Source organism: Chiloscyllium plagiosum, unplaced genomic scaffold (genome assembly GCF_037043375.1).
Source record: "Chiloscyllium plagiosum isolate Xiang-an unplaced genomic scaffold, Cpla_swu_hap1 HiC_scaffold_17, whole genome shotgun sequence".
Taxonomy (NCBI): Eukaryota; Metazoa; Chordata; class Chondrichthyes; order Orectolobiformes; family Hemiscylliidae; genus Chiloscyllium; species Chiloscyllium plagiosum.
The window spans coordinates 61,962,137-61,981,520 of NW_028270155.1; the positions used below are offsets into that span (position 1 = coordinate 61,962,137).

Below are 19,384 nucleotides of genomic sequence, written 5' to 3' on the forward strand. Positions count from 1 at the left end.
TCCAAACTTTTAATCATCCCTCTGAATCTCTCCTTTGGCTTTTTGTCCTCTTCATTCACTTATCTCTGGGAAGCAGCTTTGCTGAAAAATATAAACCACTGAAGACCATTTATAAATCCAACTGATTGTTTTACTTACAAAAATACATTGGAGAGTTAGCAATCCTGTTTAAAAGTGTAAATAAGAGATTGCAAATTGTTGTCTAGAGCTTTCTTTCTCATTCCTCCTGTCTTCACTTTCCAAAGATACCTTGGGAGGCGTTGAATTTATTTCATTTACTTAATTCACTTTGTATTAGCTCCTGACTTTAACACTATTTTTAGAGCAATTAAAAAGCATTGAGATGTGGATTTCCTCACTGAATATTTTAATCCATGAAGAACTCGAGCTGGAGAATCATCATTTGTCAACACGGAATGTTTGAAAGGAGACTCGAGGCCAAGAGTCACTCTCACAGATAATCGCTCCAAATGGTTAAGGCACACGCAACGTTCCTGTGTGCACTATTTTACCCTGAAACATTAAACTGTTTCATATAAACCAGTCATTTCTGATGATGAAACAGCAGCCAGCAAAATGTCACATTCGATCTTTGAACATCTACCCAATGATAATCAACTGTCATTTAGAGTCATAGAGATGTACAGCACAGAAACAGACCCTTCGGTCCAACCCGTCCATGCCGACTAGTCCCAACCCAATCTAGTCCCACCTGCCAGCTCTTGGCCTATATCCCTCCAAACCCTCCTTATTCATATACCCATCCAGATGCCTTTTAATGTTGCAATTGTACCAGCCTCCACCACTTCCTCTGGCAGCTCATTCCATACATGTACCACCCTCTGCGTGAAAACATTGCCCCTTAGGTCTCTTTTATATCTTTCCCCTCTCACCCTAAAACTATGCCCTCTAGTTCTGGACTCCCCCACCCTAGGGAAGAGACTTTGTCTATTTATTCTATCCATGGCCCTCATGATTTTATAAACCTCTATAAGGTCACCCCTCAGCTTCCGACGCACCAGGGAGAACAGAGCGAGCCTGTTCAACATCTCCTTATAGCTCAAACCCTCCAAAACTGGCAACATACTTGTAAATCTTTTCTGAACCCTTTCAGGTTTCACAACATCTTTCCGATAGGAAGGAGACCAGAATTGCACGCGATATTCCTAAAGTGGCCTAACCAATGTCCTGTACAGCCACAATATGACCTCACAACTCCTGTACTCAATACTCTGACCAATAAAGGAAAGCATACCAAACACCTTCTTCACTACCTACGACTCCACTTTCAAGGAGCTATGAACCTGCACTCCAAGGTCTCTTTGTTCAGCAACACTCCCTAGGACCTTACCATTAAGTGTATAGGTCCTGCTAAGATTTGCTTCCCCAAAATGCAGCACCTCACATCTAAATTAAACTCCATCTGCCACTTCTCAGCCCATTGACTGATCAAGATCCCATTGTAATCTGAGGTAACCTTCTTTGCTATCTACTGCACCTCCAATTTTGGTGTCAGCTGCAAACTTACTAACTATACCTCTTATGCTCACATCCAAATAATTTATATAAATGATGAAAAGCAGGGGACCCAGCACCAATCCTTGTGGCACTCCACTGGTCACAGGCCTCCAATCTGAAAAACAACCCTCCAAACCACCCTCTGTCTTTTACCTTTGAGCCAGTTCTGTATTCAAATGGCTAGTTCTCCCTGTATTTTGTGAAATCTAACCTTGCTAACCAGTCTCCCATGGGGAACCTTGTTGAACGCCTTACTGAAGTCCATATAGATCACATCTACCGCTCTGCCATCCTCTTTGTTACTTCTTCAAAAAACTCAATCAAGTTTGTGAGACATGATGTCCCATGCACAAAGCCATGTTGACTATCCCGAATCAGTCCTTGCCTTTCCAAATATATGTATATCTTGTCTCTCAGGATTCCCTCCAACACCTTGCCTACCACCGATGTCAGGCTCCCTGATCGAGAATTCTCTGGCTTGTCCTTACCATCTTTCTTACACAGTGGAACCACGTTTGCCAACCTCCAGTCTTCTGGCACCTCACGTGTGGCTATTGATGATCCAAATATCTCAGTAAGAGACCCAGCAATCACCCCATCTCCTGCAGCTCCACTCAAAGGCCGCCTTGCTGATCTTTGAGGGGCCCTATTCTCTCCCTAGTTACCCTTTTGTCCTTAATGTATTTGTATTAACCCTTTGGGCTTTCCTCAACTCTATTTGCCAAAGCAATCTCATGTCCCCTTTTTGCCCTCCTGATATCCCTCTTAAGGATACACCAACAACCTTCATACACTTCTACGGATTCACTCGATCTATCCTGTCTATACCTTACATATACTTCCTTCTTTTTCTTGACCAAACCCTCCATTTAGATTAGATTAGATTACTTACAGTGTGGAAACAGGCCCTTCGGCCCAACAAGTCCACACCGACCCGCCGAAGCACAACCCACCCAGACAAATTCCCCTACATTTACCCCTTCACCTAACACTGCGGACAATTTAGCCTGGCCAATTCCCCTAACCTGCACATTTTTGGATTGTGGGAGGAAACTGGAGCACCCAGAGGAAACGCAGATATGGGGAGAATGTGCAAACTCCACACAGAAAGTCTGCCTGAGGCGGGATTTGAACCTGGGTCTCTGGCGTTGTGAAGCAGTAGTGCTAACTACTGTGCCACCATGTCGCCCACAATTTCTTTTGTGATCCTGCATTCCCTGTACCTACTGGCCATTCCTTTCACTCTAACAGGAATATACTTCCTTTGGATTTTTGTTCTCTCATTTCTGAAGGATTCCCATTTTCCAGCTGTCCCTTCACCTGTGAACATCTGCTCCCAATCAGCTTTTGAAAGTCCTTGCCTAATACTGTCAAAATTGGCCTTTCTCCAATTTAGAACTTCAACTTTTAGATCTGGTCTATCTCTTTCCATCACTATTTTAAACTTAATGGAATTATGGTCACTGGCCCCAAAGTGCTTCCCCACTGACACCTGTCACCTGCCCTGCCTTATTTCCCAAGAGTAGGTCAACTTTTACATCTTCTCTAGTAGGTACATCCACATATTGTCTTTAACAAATTCCTCTCCATCTAAACCCTTAACACTGTGACAGTCCCAGTCTATGTTTGGAAAGTTAAAATCCCACACCATAACCATCCTATTATTCTTACAGATAACAGAGATCTCCTGACAAGTTTGTTTCTCAATTTCCCTCTAACTATTAGGAGCTCTATAATACAATCCCAATAAGGTGATCATCCCTTTCTTATTTCTCAGTTCCACCCAAATAACTTCCCTGGATGTATTTCCGGGCATATCCTCCCTCAGTATAGCTGTAATGTTGTCCCTTATCAAAAACGCCACTCCCCCTCCTCTCTTGCCTCCCTTTCTGTCCTTCCTGTAGCATTTGTATCCTGGAACATTAAACTGCCAGTCCTGTCCATCCCTAAGCCATGTTTCTGTAATTGCCATGATATCCCAGTTCCATGTTCCTAACCATGCCCTGAGTTCATCTGCCTACCCTGTTAGGCCTCTTGCATTGAAATAAATGCAGTTTAATTTATCAGTCCTACCTTGTTCTCTGCTTTGTCCCTCCCTGCCCTGACTGTTTGACTCGCCTTTGCTCTCAACTGTACCAGATTGATCTCTTTCCTCACTATCTCCCTGGGTCCTACCCCCCACCTTATGGGTTTAAATCCTCCCGAGCAGCTCTAGCAAATTTCCCTGCCAGTATATTAGTCCCCTTCCAATTTAGGTGCAATCCGTCTTTCTTGTACAGGTCACTTCTACCCCAAAAGCGCTTCCAATGATCCAAAGATGTGAATCCTTTTCCCATACACCAACTCCTCAGCCATGCATTCATCTATTCTATCTTCCTATTCCTGCCCTCACTAATGCGTAGCACCAGGAGTAATCAATATTTTACTACTCTCGAGGACCTCCTTTTTAAATTCCTGCCAAACTCTCTGTCATCTCCCTTCAGAATCTCAACCTTTTCCCTTCCAATTGGTTGGTTCCAATGTGTACAATGACCTCTTGCTTGCCCCTCTCCCCCTTGAGAACATTCTGCACTCTGTCTGAGACATCCTTGATCCTGGCACCAGGGAAGCAACACACCATTCTGATGTTTCACTAGCTGCCTACCTCCCTTATCTTTCCGACACTTAACCCATCCATGTGACTATATCTGAGACTTTGTTTCCCCCTTCCTATAACTGCCATCCATCACATCCCTTTGCACTTGTAATTCCTCATTGCCTATAACTGTCTCTCTAACTGATCCATTCGATCAGATAGGATTCATAACCAATGGTATTTATCGCAGATATAACCCTCAGTAACCCGTAAACTCTCCCTAAACGCACACATCCAATGAGAACAGCATATCTCTCTATTCAAAGCCATTTTTGCTTCTTTCAATCGAGAGGCCCAGAAAATAGCACTGTCTTATTCCTCTACAGAATACTGCTCCAGGTTAAATTAATACTTATGCTTATATTTTTAGTTTAATCAAGTGACATATCTCAATAAAACATATAATCAAGAAAGAACTCACTCTACACACTACGACAGACTTGCTGTAAGGCCACGCTTAAAACATCCACTCATTATTTCTGTGCTGTGACCTCTCCCAAACTGGTTCCTTCAAGATCGGGTGTGAATTTCCCTGTTTGTTAATTTTCCCAAATGCACTCCGATGTCCAGCCATACATGAATTCAAACAGCAAAGGCAGTAACTGTGCAGGTTCACTGCTGGGTCAGTGTGGGTTCCTTCCTCTCTCTCTCACTCTCACCCCTGCATTGACCTCACCTTGTGTTTCCTTTGTCTGTTCCTCTCCCCTATAAAACTGCTGCTGTTTTGACTTTTTTTTTCCTCAAAGTTGCAAAACAATGCAACAGCATATGAAACAGTAATTGCTGTTCCTGGAACTTGACAGAATCACCTCCAACACCTAAAATACCTCAAAAAAGGAGTACCCTGTTACAGGCAGAAATTTTTCCCGTCCTCCATCTTGGATTCCCCAAAATCCTTCTCAACGTCTGTATAACAGGGACTGCTTGATGGAATTGTAAATACAGCTTGTGATCCAATATGGGGCGGCACAGTGGCTCAGTGGTTAGCACTGCTGCCTCACAGCGCCAGGGACCCAGGTTCAATTCCCGCCTCGGGCAACTGTCTGTGTGGAGTTTGCACATTCTCCCCGTATCTGCGTGGGTTTCCCCTGGGTGCTCCGGTTTCCTCCCACAGTCCAAAGATGTGCAGGTTAGGTGAATTGACCATGCTAAATTGCTCGTAGTGTTAGGTGGATTAGTCAGGGGTAAATATAGGGGAGTGAGTCGGGTGCGCTATCCTCCAGAGGGTCAGTGTGGACTTGTTGGGCCGAAGGGCCTGTTTCCACACTGCAGGAAATCTAATATAATCTCAATAAGCCTTATATTACTTGGTAAAACTCTTCTTTATACCTTTTACAGACAGCTAGTGCTTTGAGAGTATTGCTGACTTATTTAACACTCATGGTAAATTCACACATTATCAGACTCAATTATTCAGTATAAAACATCCTCAAATTGCTGAATTAGATTAGATTAGATTAAATTAGATTAGATTAGATTAGATTAGATTACTGACAGTGTGGAAACAGGCCCTTCGGCCCAACAAGTCCACACCGCCCCGCCGAAGCGCAACCCACCCATACCTCTACATTTACCCCTTACCTAACACTACGGGCAATTTAGCGTGGCCAATTCACCTGACCTGCACATCTTTGGACTGTGGGAGGAAACCGGAGCATAGTTAATGATTTTGTGAAAAGTCTGCAAATAGAAATGTTAAATGAACACATTAACCACGAGCTGCTAAAATAGAAAACAAAGAGATACAATCAGAGCGAAGAGGTTGTTTCTCCATGTGAAGGAGAAAGTGAGGGCTGCAGATGCTGGAGATCAGAGCTGAAAATGTGTTGCTGGAAAAGCGCAGCAGGTCAGGCAGCATCCAGGGAACAGGAGAATCGATGGCTCTCTAATTAGGATCATAAGACACAGAATTTATAGCAACAGCTCGCAGTGTCATGCAACTGGAATTATATAGTGAACAAACCTGAATTGCTGTTAACTTTCATCTTTTAGGATGGGTTGCAGGTTTCGTTTCAATAATATGTAAATCCCAGAACATTTCTCAAGTCAAATTTCAAGATAACTGAAGGTTTAATAAAGAAATGGTGACATCTCAGCTCAGACAATGTATTAAAGGTGTGAAGTTCGTGTCTGTCTGTATCCCAATCTTAAACCAGACTAGTTCTATTTCCAAAGTAGGAATTTATGAAATGTTACATGATTGACTGCCTGCAGATTGTGTGCTTTTTGTACAAAATAGAATGTATCTGCTATTACAATTCTGCAAATGCAAATTCACTCCAGAGACTCATATGTGTATGTGCGTGCATGTGAGGGAGAGAGAGAGTGTGTGTTTGTGTGTGTGTGTGTGTTGGGGGGAGGGGTCGGGGTGGAGGAGAAAATGTCATTGTGTATATTAGAGAGCATGAGCATGAGTGAGTGCTTGTGTGTGTGTGTGGGGGGGGGGGGGGGGGGGGATGCGAGAGTGTCATTGTGTGCATCTGAGAGCATGAGCGTGAGTGTGCATTTGTGCGTGTGCGTCCTTGGTAGTCTGTGCATGAGTGTGATGGAGTATAAGTCCATGAGAGGGTGTGTGCGTTAGTGTGAGTGTGGGGATTGTATGTGTGTGTCTCTGAGAGAGAGTGTGCACAGGACAGAGGGACTGCGGAGTGTGTGAGAGAGAGAGATAGTGAGTGTATATAGTCAAGTGGGGTCACCTGTAGTGTGACATGAACCCAAGGTCCCAGTTGAGGCCATCCCTATGGGTACTGAACTTGGCTTTCAGCCTCTGCACAGCCACTCTGCGTTGTTGCGTATCCAGAAGGAGAGACCTTCATAGTAACCAGAGCCAGAGCAGGAACTGAACCCATGCTGTTGTTGTCATTTCACATTGTCAACAAGCCAGCCAGCCAACTGGGCGAGCCGACCCACCCACCCCCCTCTCTGTGGCAGCAGGATTGACCAATTGAAATGGGCACCTCCCAATTTGGATGAATATTACATCATCAGCTCATTCTGCACAAAACTCTTCTTGGGATAATTTTAGGGATCTTAATTAATATATTTTTCTGTCCTCTCAACAGGTGTTGGATAAAAAACTGGACAGTGCATTATGTTACAAATATTGCATATTTTGCACTTGTGTTCCTGAGTAACTCAATCGTGCTGCTAATTGTGGGTGTGAAGGTGTTCAGATTGAAAGGGAGAGATAGAAAGAGTGTAATCACTGTACTCGGCTTGACCTGTCTACTGGGCATTACCTATGGCATAGCTTTCTTCTCATATGGACCTCAGAGTGTAACTGCAATGTACCTGTTCTGCATCCTCAACCCTCTCCAAGGTCAGTCAGACTATTACCGGGATTGTTCATATTGATAAGATTTTAGGTCAAAATAATATTGTGTTTTGAGGGTTTCTCTTGAGATTTTATTTGGGATTTGGGATTTTGGAGACTGCATTTCCATTTAAGTTAATCAGAGTAAGTTAGCAAGCAACAAATGGTTTTTGAAAAAAACATACTGGCACAAACTCTAATCAAACATCCATCACCTTAAACATGTTTGCTGTGGAGTGGCGAGGTCTCTGCTAAGTGGGAGCATGATTGTCTCAGACACAGTCACTGCACCTCGGATAATTCACTGCATGTGAGATGAGTTGAAGTAATACGTGATAGGATAACCTATAAAAGCAAAACTTTGTGAAATACAGCTGATCAAAATTCCCCTCCTAGCTATCTTCAATCCATCTTTCCTCACTAACCGGTAATCCTGTAGCCGAGGATTATTTCCAAGCCTAGGTGGGCAGGATGAGGGAAAACCCAAAGGCGTTCTGTACGTGCGTGAGGAATAAGAGAATGATCAGAGAGAGGACGATCAGGGACAGTGGAGGGGAACTTTGCCTGGAGTCTGAAGAGGTAGGGGAGGCCCTAAATGAGGTTTTTGTTTCAGTATTCACGAGAGAGAGACCTTGTTGATAGTGAAGACACCATGGATCAGATTAAAAGGCTTGCACAGATTGATATTGAGGAAATGGATGTGCTGGAAATTCTGGGAAGCATCAAGATAAGTAAGTCCCCAGGGCTGGACCAGGAAGTGAGCAATGAGATTGCTGTGCCTCTAGTGATGATCTTTGCAACCTCACTCTCCATGGGAGTAATATCGGCTGATTGGAGGGAGGCAAATGGTGTTCCTTTGTTCAAGAAAGGGAATAGGGAAACCTCTGGGAATTACAGACCAATCAGTCTTACATCTGTCACAAGCAAGGTATTGGAAAAGATTCTGAGAGATAGGATTTAAGACTATCTGGAAAAACATCATTTGATTAAAGATAGTCAGCATGGCTTTGTCAGAGTCAGGTAGGTCATGCCTCACAAGCCTTACTGACCTCTTCGAGGATGTGACCAGACACATTGACAAAGGTCAAGCAGTGGATGTGGTGCATATGGATTTCAGTAAAGCATTTGATAAGGTTCCCTACGGTGGGCTTATTCAGAAAATTAGGAGGTATGGGATACAGGGAAATTTGGCTGTCTGGATACAGAGTTGGCTGGCCCATAGAAGACAGCGAGTGGTCGTGGATGGAAAGTATTCCGCCTGGAGGTCTGTGATCAGTGAGGTCCCCAGGGCTTCTGCCCTTTGTGGTTTTTATAAGTGAATGGGATGAAGAAGTGGAAGGATGGGTTAGTAAGTTTGCCAATGACACAAAGGTCGGTGGTGTCGTAGATAGTGGTGAGGGCTGTTGTGGGCTACAACAAGACATTGACAGGATGCAGAGCTGGGCTGAGAAGTGGCAGATGGAGTTCAACCTGGATAAATATGAATGATTCACTTAGGAAGGTAGAATTTGAATGATGAAAAAGGTTTAAATACAGGATTCTTGGCGGTGTGGAGGAACAGCGGAATCTTGGGGGTCCATGGACATAGATCCCTCAAGTGGCCACCAAGTTGATTGGGTTGTTAAGAAGGCATATGGTGTTTTGGATTTCATAAACAGGAGGATTGAGTTTAAGAGCCAGGAGGTTTTGCTGCAGCTCTATAGAACCCTGGTTAGAACACATTTGGAATATTGTGTCCCGTTCTGATCGCCTCATTAGGGGAAGGATGTAGATGCTTTAGAGAGGGTGCAGAGGAGATTTTCCAGGATGCTTCCTGGATTGGAGGGCTTGTCTTATGAAGAGAAATTGAGTGAGCTTGGGCTTTTCACACTGGAGAGAGGAAGAGAGAGAGGCGACTTGATAGAGGTGTACAAGGGAATGGGAGGCATAGATAAATAGAGTAGATAGTTAGAGATCTTTCCCCGGGGCAGTAATGGCTGTCACGAGGGGTCATAATTTTAAGGTGATTGGAGGAAGGGTGAGATATCAGAGGGAGGTTTTTTTGCACAGACAGTGGTGGGTGCATAGAATACACTGCCAGATGGGAGTAGAGTCAGAGACATTAGGGACATTTAAGCGACTGCTGGGCAAGCACATGGATGGCAATAAACTGAGGGGTGTGGAGGTTAGGTTGATCTTAGGTTAAGATAACTGGTCGGCACAACATTGTGGGCTGAAGGGCCTGTGCTGTGCTGTAGTGTTCTATGTTCTGTGTTCTAATATTCAATTACACAATTAACAGAGGCTTCATTTCACTAGCATTCATCACCTCTTTCCCCCATATTGCAGCTCCTGACCTCATTCAGCTTTCTGTTTGCTCCTGATTACAGCCACTCTCTCCCCTTTGTGAAAGTCTCTCCCCTATGTAGATTCTTCTATCCTTTGCAGTAAATTCTCTCTTTGCAGCCTCTCTCCTCCTTTGCCCACCTTCTCCCACGGTTACAGCATTTTTCTACCATTTGCAACTTTCTGTCCCCAGGTTTCACTCCCTGCACCTGTCCTCACTTCTCCCTTCCCAGCCTCACAGCACACTCCCCACCCCTCCCCCATCTAACAACCTTGCTCCATGGCTCCACTCGCACCCTGTCTCTTGTCCCTCCTATAGTCTGTAGCCTTGACACCTCCAATATCAGGGCCTTTACTTTCTCCATCTCAAAAGTTTTGCTCATTGCCGCCACTCACCTTCTCTATGTTCTGAAAATCAGAGGCTGTTTCTATGCCACTGCCACTTCTGCTTGGAGAGACCCAGCCTGTGATTGGAGGAGCAGATCCTTGCAGAATCTGTCCATTCTACCTGCAGGGATGACTTTTCTCTGAGTGATCACCCCTGTGATTGAACTTTCCTGAGTGTTTTTAGGAAGGGGTTCACCTCAGTCTATTATGAACATTGGACCATTGATCATTTCCCCACTTATCAAGTGCTCAAACTCTCCTAGTGATGGACATTAAGTTGAAGTCTTGTGATCCTGCGCCAGGAGAGTGTAAAACTGGCCAAGCCTGGGCCAGTCAGGACGATTAAGAATTGTTATAAAATTCTAATTGGACGAGACAGATTGATGCAGGAAGGATGTTCCCAATAGTGGGGGAGTCCAGAACCAGGAATCACAGTCTAATGATACGGGGGAAACCATTTTGGACTGAGATGAGGAGAAATAACTTCACCCAGAGAGAGCTGAGGCTGTGGGATTCAGAATCACAGAAAGCAGTCGAGGCCAAAACGTCATCTAATTTCAAGAAGGAGTTGGATGTATAGCACTTGGGACGAGAGGGAACAGAGGATGTGGGGGAAAAGCAGGAATAGAGCATTGAGTTGGATGACCAGTCATGGTCAGAATGAAAGACGGAACAGGTTTGATGGGCCGAATGTCTACTGCTATTCTAATTTTCTTTGTACGCTGTCATTGATAGAGAGGAAGGAGAAATTCATCAGACCACCATTCTTGGTATGGAGAATAATAAATCAATTACATCAACACTAAAAATAATCTCCCAATTTACATTCATTCAAGGATCAATAAGCCTTGTTCTGGATCATCAAACTAATGTTGGCCATCTCACAATTAAATATCTAGTTCTTTAATGAATAATCTTAAAATATATTTATTAATGTTAACATACTTGATGTAAACACCGAACCAAGTCCCTGAAATAGTTTGTTTTGCTTGCAGGGTTTTTCACCTTCCTGTGGTACTGCATGTTAACACGATCACCCAGCAGCACGGTCAGCGAGACAAGTAAAACTACAACCACCTGATGAAGACAGTTGTAATGTGCTGCCATCTGTTTCTGAGTCACAATGTTAAACTTTCATCTCTCATTTCCCAGCGCAGAGCAGCACACCAGGGACTTATTCAGGGAATTCTGCGAGGGCCCCATAACTTTCCATCACAGATAGAAAAGGATGTGGCCTCTGTCCCTGAATTCCTGGTGCACCCCTGAAGCTGTGCACTGGAAAGACCAAAGATCAAAGAGAGTCACCCCTTCCATGTGCACAGATTTCCCACCAATTGATTCCAAACTGTGTTCAGGCTGTTTCAGCTGAGCCTGATACAGAAGCTGTCCGCATTGTCCAAAAATGTTGGAGCCATTCGCCAAACCAGTTAGAGAAGATGAAATGAGGGAGGCTCATGTGCAGCATAATCAGTGACCCAGCCCCGTTGGGCTGAATGGCCTGTTTTGTGCTGCAGAGTTGATGCCATTCTATTTAGGATTGCAGCTTCTTTTTTGATACGTTCAGAACCCCCCAGATATCATTTTCTGTTAGAGTTTCACAAATATTTTAAAGCAAAATAACAAACATACATAAAGAGAATGTCCTTTAAAATGATCTTTCATATCCAAAATCTATTTCTGAGAAATTTGACCTTTATGATGTTGAATCACAGAATGTGATCATTTTGAACATTTACATCTTGCTTTGATTTGATTTGTATTTGATTTTTAATCATGTTTCTTTTTCTCTCGCTGTAACTTGGGACCAATGTCCTGCGAAAACCTTGCAACGTTTTTACTTGGAAGTTTTAGTGTGATTTACTGCCTTGATCATCTATTTGTTTTGAGATCAATTGTCACTGATTGGTTTATGAAGTGGAATTGCTATGATAAAACATTGTCTTATTTGATAATATTTAAGAATGCTAATGATTGCAATGATTAGCTTGAAACCTAGCTTATAGTTTTATTTGTTTATGAATAGTTAGTAATGTTCTTGGGTTAATAGGCAACTATTAGCCAGTTAGTTTAACTACAGTGGTGGGATATCTTCCAATAACAATAATATGAGATAAAATTAATAGTCACATGGACAAATGCCGAAATTGAAGAAAGCCAACATGGATTTCTTCAGGGAATATTGGATTTAATAATTTGCTGAATGTTTTGAAGAGATTACAGTGAAGTTTAATGAATACTATGCAGTCTGCGTGTTTTACATGGACTTCCAGAAATCATGTGATACAATGCCGCACACCAGACTTGTGAGCAAAGTTGTCATTTGTGGAATAGCAATGTGCTGTGTGTTGTGACACGGGTTAAACTCTCCCGCTTAATTTAAAACCAGCTATACAGAAAAGATTTATCCCATGCAGTAATCTGTGAAGATTCGATACACTAAGAACTAGTCAAAGTAAAAATTAACAACTTTATTTCTGAAAGGATAACAGAGAATAATTAACTAACAACTATTTACAGGTCCTTACTCTAACCTATCTTTTACCTTCCCTTCTATAATACTAGTCCCATAAAACTCCTGATTACACTTTACAAAACATAACTTCTTACCTCACAACCAGGCAGCTTTTGTTCTTCTCTGTGTTTCGGTTTTCTTTTCTTTTTAGGGAGTCTGTTTCACAGGTTACTGATCGGTAAAGGTACTTTTATGAGAGCTATTTTTCAGGCAGTCTTTTTACATGCTGGTAGCTTGGCAGTTTCACCTCTCAACTGTTCAATTTTCCCCGGTCTTATAACCCCCAAACCTCAGATTGTCTCTTTGGCTTTCAAAGTTGTCAATGTCCTAAATTTAAACTGGATTGGAGTTTAGTATTTTTCGGGGTATAATTTAAACTGATTGGCTGAATTTGAAACTGTATTTTCATTTCCAGGTAACCAGCTACCCTAGCTACCCAGAAACTGGAGCACATGTTACATTGTATCTTTATTCCGAACACTTGGCGCTGTCAGGTAGTTTTTGCTAGCTTTTAACTCTCTTAAAGGTGCAGTATACCCACATCTTCATAACATATGGACTACCTGAATGAAAGGAAACAGGAGTTTCTAATTTAATAGAAAGATTGGAGTGTCCTATTGTTGAGAATTGTCAGGGTTGGCACTCTGGGCTCAATATATATCAATGACCAAACCTGTGTGTACAGGCCTCAGTTTCAAAGGTTTGTAACTGATACAAAACTTGGAAGTATGGTGAGCCATAAATGAGGAGGATAATAGAGAATTTAAAAAGGACATAGTCTGGTTGTTGGAATGGGTGGACAGATGACACAGGAAGTTTGGTCCAGAGAAATGTCAATTGGATGGATCCCAGATGTCAACAAGAGCAAGACAACAGTATAACAACATTCATTATAGAATGGTTAATGTCTGCTTATTATTGGTCAATGTAAAATACCTCATACATGTGACCATGCAGACATGTTACATTGTATTTTTATTTCAGAACACTTGGTGCTGACAGTTTTTGCTAGCTAAAGAAGCTAACACAGTCTTAAACACTGTCAATAACTCTGGCTCCTCGCTTGTTTGTGGAAAAGGATTCAACTTACTTACAATCATTTCAGAGAAAATATTTCTCCCTGTTTTTCTTTTAAATCAAAGACCATGTATTTTTAATCTGTGGCTCCGGTTTTAAATTTTCCCAGAAAGTAAACCATCCTTTATTTATCCACTATATCAAGCCCCCTCAGGACTTTATCCTTTTCAATAAGATTCCTGGTCACTCATCTCAATTTCAATGAATACAAGCCCAATCTGTCCAATCTTTCCCCATAAGACATTCCCTTCATCGCAGGAATCAGTGCTGAATCTGCTCTGAATTGCTTCAAATGCAATCAGATCCTTTCTAAGACATGAGAGCAAAACTGTAGGCAATACTTCAGGCTCCAGATGTGGACTCACCAGTTACTGGTTTTACACTTTAATACTTTTACACTTGACTCCTCCTGCAATAAATGCCAACTTCCATTTGTCCTCCTGATGATTTCCTGTTCCTGAACACCAGCCTTTTATGATTCACATATCAGATCAGCCAAATCCCTCTGTACCACAAAGTTGTTCAATTTCTCTGTTTACATTTCTTCCTGCCAAAGTAAACGAGTTCACATTTCCTACATTATACCCCACATGCCACTTTCTTCCCCATTCACTTGCCCTCTCTATATCCCTTTCCATACTCCCTATCTACTCAGCACAGTTTACTCTCTTCACTACCTTTACATCATCAGTGAAAATACTAACCAGATTCAGTCCCTTTCCTGAATCATTCATAAAGACTGTGAATGATTGAAGCCCCTGTCCTGATCCCTGTGACACCCCAATAATTACAATGTGACAATTGTAAAATGACTCATTTGTCCTGACTCTCCACTTCCTGTGAGCTAACCAGTTCTCTATCCCTGCTAAGATGTTACCCCATACTGCACACTCTCAGTCTGTCGAGTAATCTTTCATGTGGCATCTGCTATCAAATGCAAACAAGCTCCTTATATAAATGTATGTGGAGTCAATGTGGTGCCACCCTGAAAACCTTGCGATGGTCTGTAAAAACCAGTCGTGTTCCCCACTGCCTTGTATTCTCATCACATGAAAAATCTCACCACATGTCACCGCATCATCTGGGATCAATACTATGCATCAATGAGTCAAGCGATGTTTTTCCTGATCAGAATTGTCTTTGGGATGGAAGGTCAATGATTGTGTTGGAATAGACTTCAATGGAATAAAACCGTAGAGGGGAAGCTCTGATTGCTCAGTTACCGTTCACTCAAAATACCTTTATTTCAGGAGAAAGTGACGACTGCTGAAGAAGGGCTTATGCCCAAAATGTCAATTCTCCTGCTCCTTGGATGCTGCCTGACCTGCTGCGCTTTTCCAGCAACACATTTTTCAACCTTTATTTCAGTAAATCCACAACATTCTGGCTGTTTGTTGTGGGCTCTGCACAAAAATCTGTCTCACCATCATGTAGTAAATGATTATTTTGCAACCACACTATTTTGTGAGAAATACTGACATTTTAATGAAGCTATCGTTGAATCTTGCCTGTCAATTATGTTTGAAGTATCTTGTTGCATTTTGAGATTTGTTTGATTTTATTGTTTTATTAATTGCATGTTACAAAGCAGATTAAAGCTTGAAATTGCATCATTGCTTTGATTATTTTCAATAACTCAGGAGATTTCTCATTCTAATTTCAAACTCAGTGCTGTTTTTAAACACAGGCCATTTGTTTGATTTTTAAATTTTTTTTACCACCTACCTGACAGCCTCACATATAAACATGCCCATAGTACAGCAAGAAGCATTATAATGGGAATTGCGCTGTAGTGTTTCAGTGTAGATTGTAGAACATTTAAAAAGTGTATCTTTAGGCTAGTAAGACTTTCTGCAGGAAATTTCTAACTAACACTAATAGTTGCGTGGCTGAAAAATGGTTAATTCCAGGGCTATCATTCTGAGTACTATGTTTAGTGATTATTTTTTCTTTAATGTTCTTGAGGTAAAGTGTACAATCTCTTTGATGTTGTTTGATATTGAAATTTCCTAATGATTTAATTTCATTATTTACTGAATGATCAGTAGTGTGCTTCAGAGAGGGAACAGTTTCTCAGTGACAGGTAGACTAAATGCCAAGAGCATGCCATTGCTTAAGGACTGCACAGACCTAAAAAAACGAGATAATTTGGGGCAGAAATTTGTCGTTGCCTTCAGCAATGTAGGCAATGGTGAGAAATCTCAGAAAATGCAGCAAGAATGATCAAATCTGATTTGTGACCCAAGAAAAGAATTTCCAATATTCTTCATAACGTTGAGATCAGAATCTCACTGATGGGTGCTGACTGCCCTCTTTCCATATCATTTGCATCTCATTAATACCGTAACTCACCACCTTTACATGCAGCTTACAATTCTCCCCTCCTCTCTCAAGAAACCAGACAGCGATAATTCCCAACTTGATCGGTTATGTGGCAGATGCAAGTAACATTTACTTCTCTGGTGATCCAGATTAATGTCCCTTCAACACGTCCTTCAGTATTTCACGGACAGTGCCTCCTCGGTACACGGTCCATTGTAATCCACATCAGCAAAATACCAACTTCATCACAATGTTCTGACTGATCTTGGACCAACACAGAACCCACTCCAGTCTTTCAAGATTTCCCTCTGGAGCACAGTAACACCTTAACTTCCATGCTCCTGCCATGCTACTTTGTACATAGGGTCACACAGCCATCTCATGCATCTACACAGGACACATTGTAAGGATCTTAGCTTCATTTCTCAGCCCTCACTAACTTTGCACGAACTGGGGGCTGCCAGCCTCTGTGGCCTGTATAGTTGTTTTCACCAGAAGGGAGGAAGGGTTAGTGATTGTAGAGGATGAAGTGTCGAGGAGCTCATGACTGGAGATATGTCGTCCAATAGTGAGGTTAGTAATCCATGGCATTGGTTAGTTTTCTGAGAAATAGCAAATTTGGAGTGACTGAGGTAACAGGGAAAAGAAAGTGGCACTTACCCTTGTGGTTGGGGAAAGAACAGAGGGAAGGTCTTGATAGGGTGGCAGACATGGCAAGAGTTGTTTGTTGGAAAAGTGAAGTGATAAAAGTGTTCTGGAGAAGGTATAAATGACCAGAATTGTTCCAAAAACAATTAAAAATGGACAGGAAAATCAAGGAGAAACAGTAACTGCATAGAAAAACATTATGGGGGATAAAAATGACAGTCTGGAATTGTGAACTCAATGTTGAGCTTGGAACGCTAGAAAGTGCCCAGTGAAAAGATGAGGCATTGTTCCTCAAAACCTGCATTGAGCTTCTTTGGAACACAGCAGGGCAGACAGCTCAATGCGAGAGCAAGCTGGAGAGTTATAATGACAGGTAACAACTAGTTCAGAAGATCTTCTGAAAAACAATCCATCAATCTTCATTTGGTCTACTCACTAAACTCTAGACTGCTTTATGAGCAGTGAATACAATAACTAGATTAAAACTGATTGTGGTTACATGGGGACAATCATCTCAGCTCCAGGACATCTCTGCAGGAGTTCCTCAGTAAATATTTTCCAGTTAGCCTATTCAGAGACGTTATGGCACACCTTTGGAACTGGTGGGGTTTGAACCCCGGTCTCTTGGCTCAGAGGTAGGGACACAAGTACTGCATCACAAGTTTGTTAGGATCTGGTCTGATTTACTGGGATCCCATTAACGTTCTCCAGGTAAGACTCTTGATTCATAATTGTTCCCAACTTGTTCCATCCAATATACAATCCTATATATTTAACAGCTCCTGGAGTCTGACTTCCAACTCAGATTTAAACCCATGAAAGACATTGTTTTCAAAGTCCCATCTCGCACTCCACAAAAAGCAAATCATCAAGGTGCATCATGGAGACGACTGAAAGGTCCCCCATGATGCCAATAAAACATTGCAGACTCTGCTTTCAACTGGATACTCACCAAATTTAATGCTGAGAAATACCAAGCCCTAGAGGCATCAGTTAGGTTATATGTGTATACCCTTTCATTTAACACCCAGAGTGTCCCCACTCCATTTGCTGCCTCTTTCGGAGGGTGAAGAAACCCTTCACTGTTGAACTGATCTCCCCCTGGAAATGCAGCTTTCACATCAGTGGGTTTACAAGTCTGATCTGACAAACAAGACAAGAAAATATTCAATACTGCTGTGGGTGAATCTACTCTCATATCTTGATCCTCAAGTTTCTCTTAAAAACCACCTGCCACTAGCCTGGCTTCAGGCTGAGATATTCAATCAGAAAGCACCTTTTCATTGTGTATCCATATCTGTGATAGAGCTGGTTGTCCCCAATCTGACCACTCTCTTTCCATCTCTAATTCTGTCCAGCTCTGACTGCTATTAATTTGCCTTCTAGTTTGTAAGAGCTGCCAATCCTATGGGCTTCTGCTCCTGGTCTGTGCTCCATTCCTTGACCCTGTTAAAGGTTACTCTCTGTCTTGCCTCCTATCTCCTTCTAGACTGCTCCTGTTTGACTTCCTCTCTTTCCAGTAGATTCCTCCCAATGGGTCGAGATCAGTTTCTCTGGGTATGTTCACTCCCAGAGTCACTGTCTGAGTTTACACTGCAATTCCCTGCCTTTCAATTTTGTCGTTCAATGCTCACAATCTATGGACCTAATCACTTGCCCCTCATTCTCCATATTCAACCAACTGATATCTTGTAATAGTTGTATTTCACCATTGACTAGCCCCTTCAGGTAATTATTTGACTTTTTTACCTACTTATATCTATAGTCCTTATGACTGATGAACATACTGCCCGTCAGACTTGATCTGTCCATGGGACAAACTATCGATTACAACAGTTTGATCTGCGTATTTGGGTATGAGTAGTACATGGTTACTCATTACCTTCTATAGCCCCTTTAGAATCTGTAAAGTTCTAAATCAAGTGACTAACACATCTGTCTCCATAGGGATCCCATGACAGACTTCTGCTTCTCCACTAACAGACTGATCTCCACTGATAATCCTTTTTGACCCAATACCTTATACAGCAGTCACCTCCTGTTTGGTTAAATGCTCCCTATCTCCCTGAAGTACCACAGGGGAAGAAGCAGGCCTTTGCCCTATATTGCTGGCTTCATCACTAAAATGGCATCAACAGTCCGGAACTCTGTTGCTGACGCCATCAGGATGAGTTGCAGCCCTTCAAGAAGGCATCTCACCAGGACCCATCCATTGGTAACTGGAGATGGACAGCAAGTGCTGGTCTTGCTCCACGCCCACATCATATGAAATAATGTTTAAAAATACCTCAGTTGAAGGGCCTATCAGAGCCGGAGTTAAGGGAAAGGGAGGACAAAGCTAAAGGACTGGTTTAGAAAGTGGCATTAGGAGAATGTGGAGAAACTGGAGACTGGAACAGTGTCCTCGCCAGACATAGGGTGTCAGAAATGGGTTTGTAATAATGTTAGTTTATCGTCTACTCCAGAAATTGAAATGGAGAAAATAAGAAACAGAGAGGAAAAAGTCAGAGGCAGACTGTGTGAAGGTGAGAGCAGAGTGGAAATAGACGTCAAGTAAGGATACTGTCCAACTGAGAGCAAGAGCAGTGTACAGCCATCAATGTACTGGAGAAAGTGTTGTGGGACCCAAAAGAGAAAATGCTGGAAA

General features: G+C 42.3%; 2 protein-coding genes across 2 annotated transcripts in view; both read left to right on the forward strand.

Moving 5' to 3' along the window:
- LOC122545344 (adhesion G protein-coupled receptor G2-like) overlaps positions 1–11,332 on the forward strand; it is a 38,952-nt gene extending 27,620 nt beyond the window's left edge. The window contains exons 10-11 of the mRNA XM_087996127.1: positions 7,216–7,472; positions 11,174–11,332. Coding sequence (XP_087852253.1) covers positions 7,216–7,472; positions 11,174–11,259 — 343 coding nt within the window. The 3' untranslated portion in view covers positions 11,260–11,332. The remainder of the gene's footprint in view (positions 1–7,215; positions 7,473–11,173) is intronic.
- The window catches only part of LOC148147369 (uncharacterized), a 203,966-nt gene that overhangs the window by 107,668 nt on the left and 76,914 nt on the right, over positions 1–19,384 (forward strand). The window lies entirely within an intron of this gene.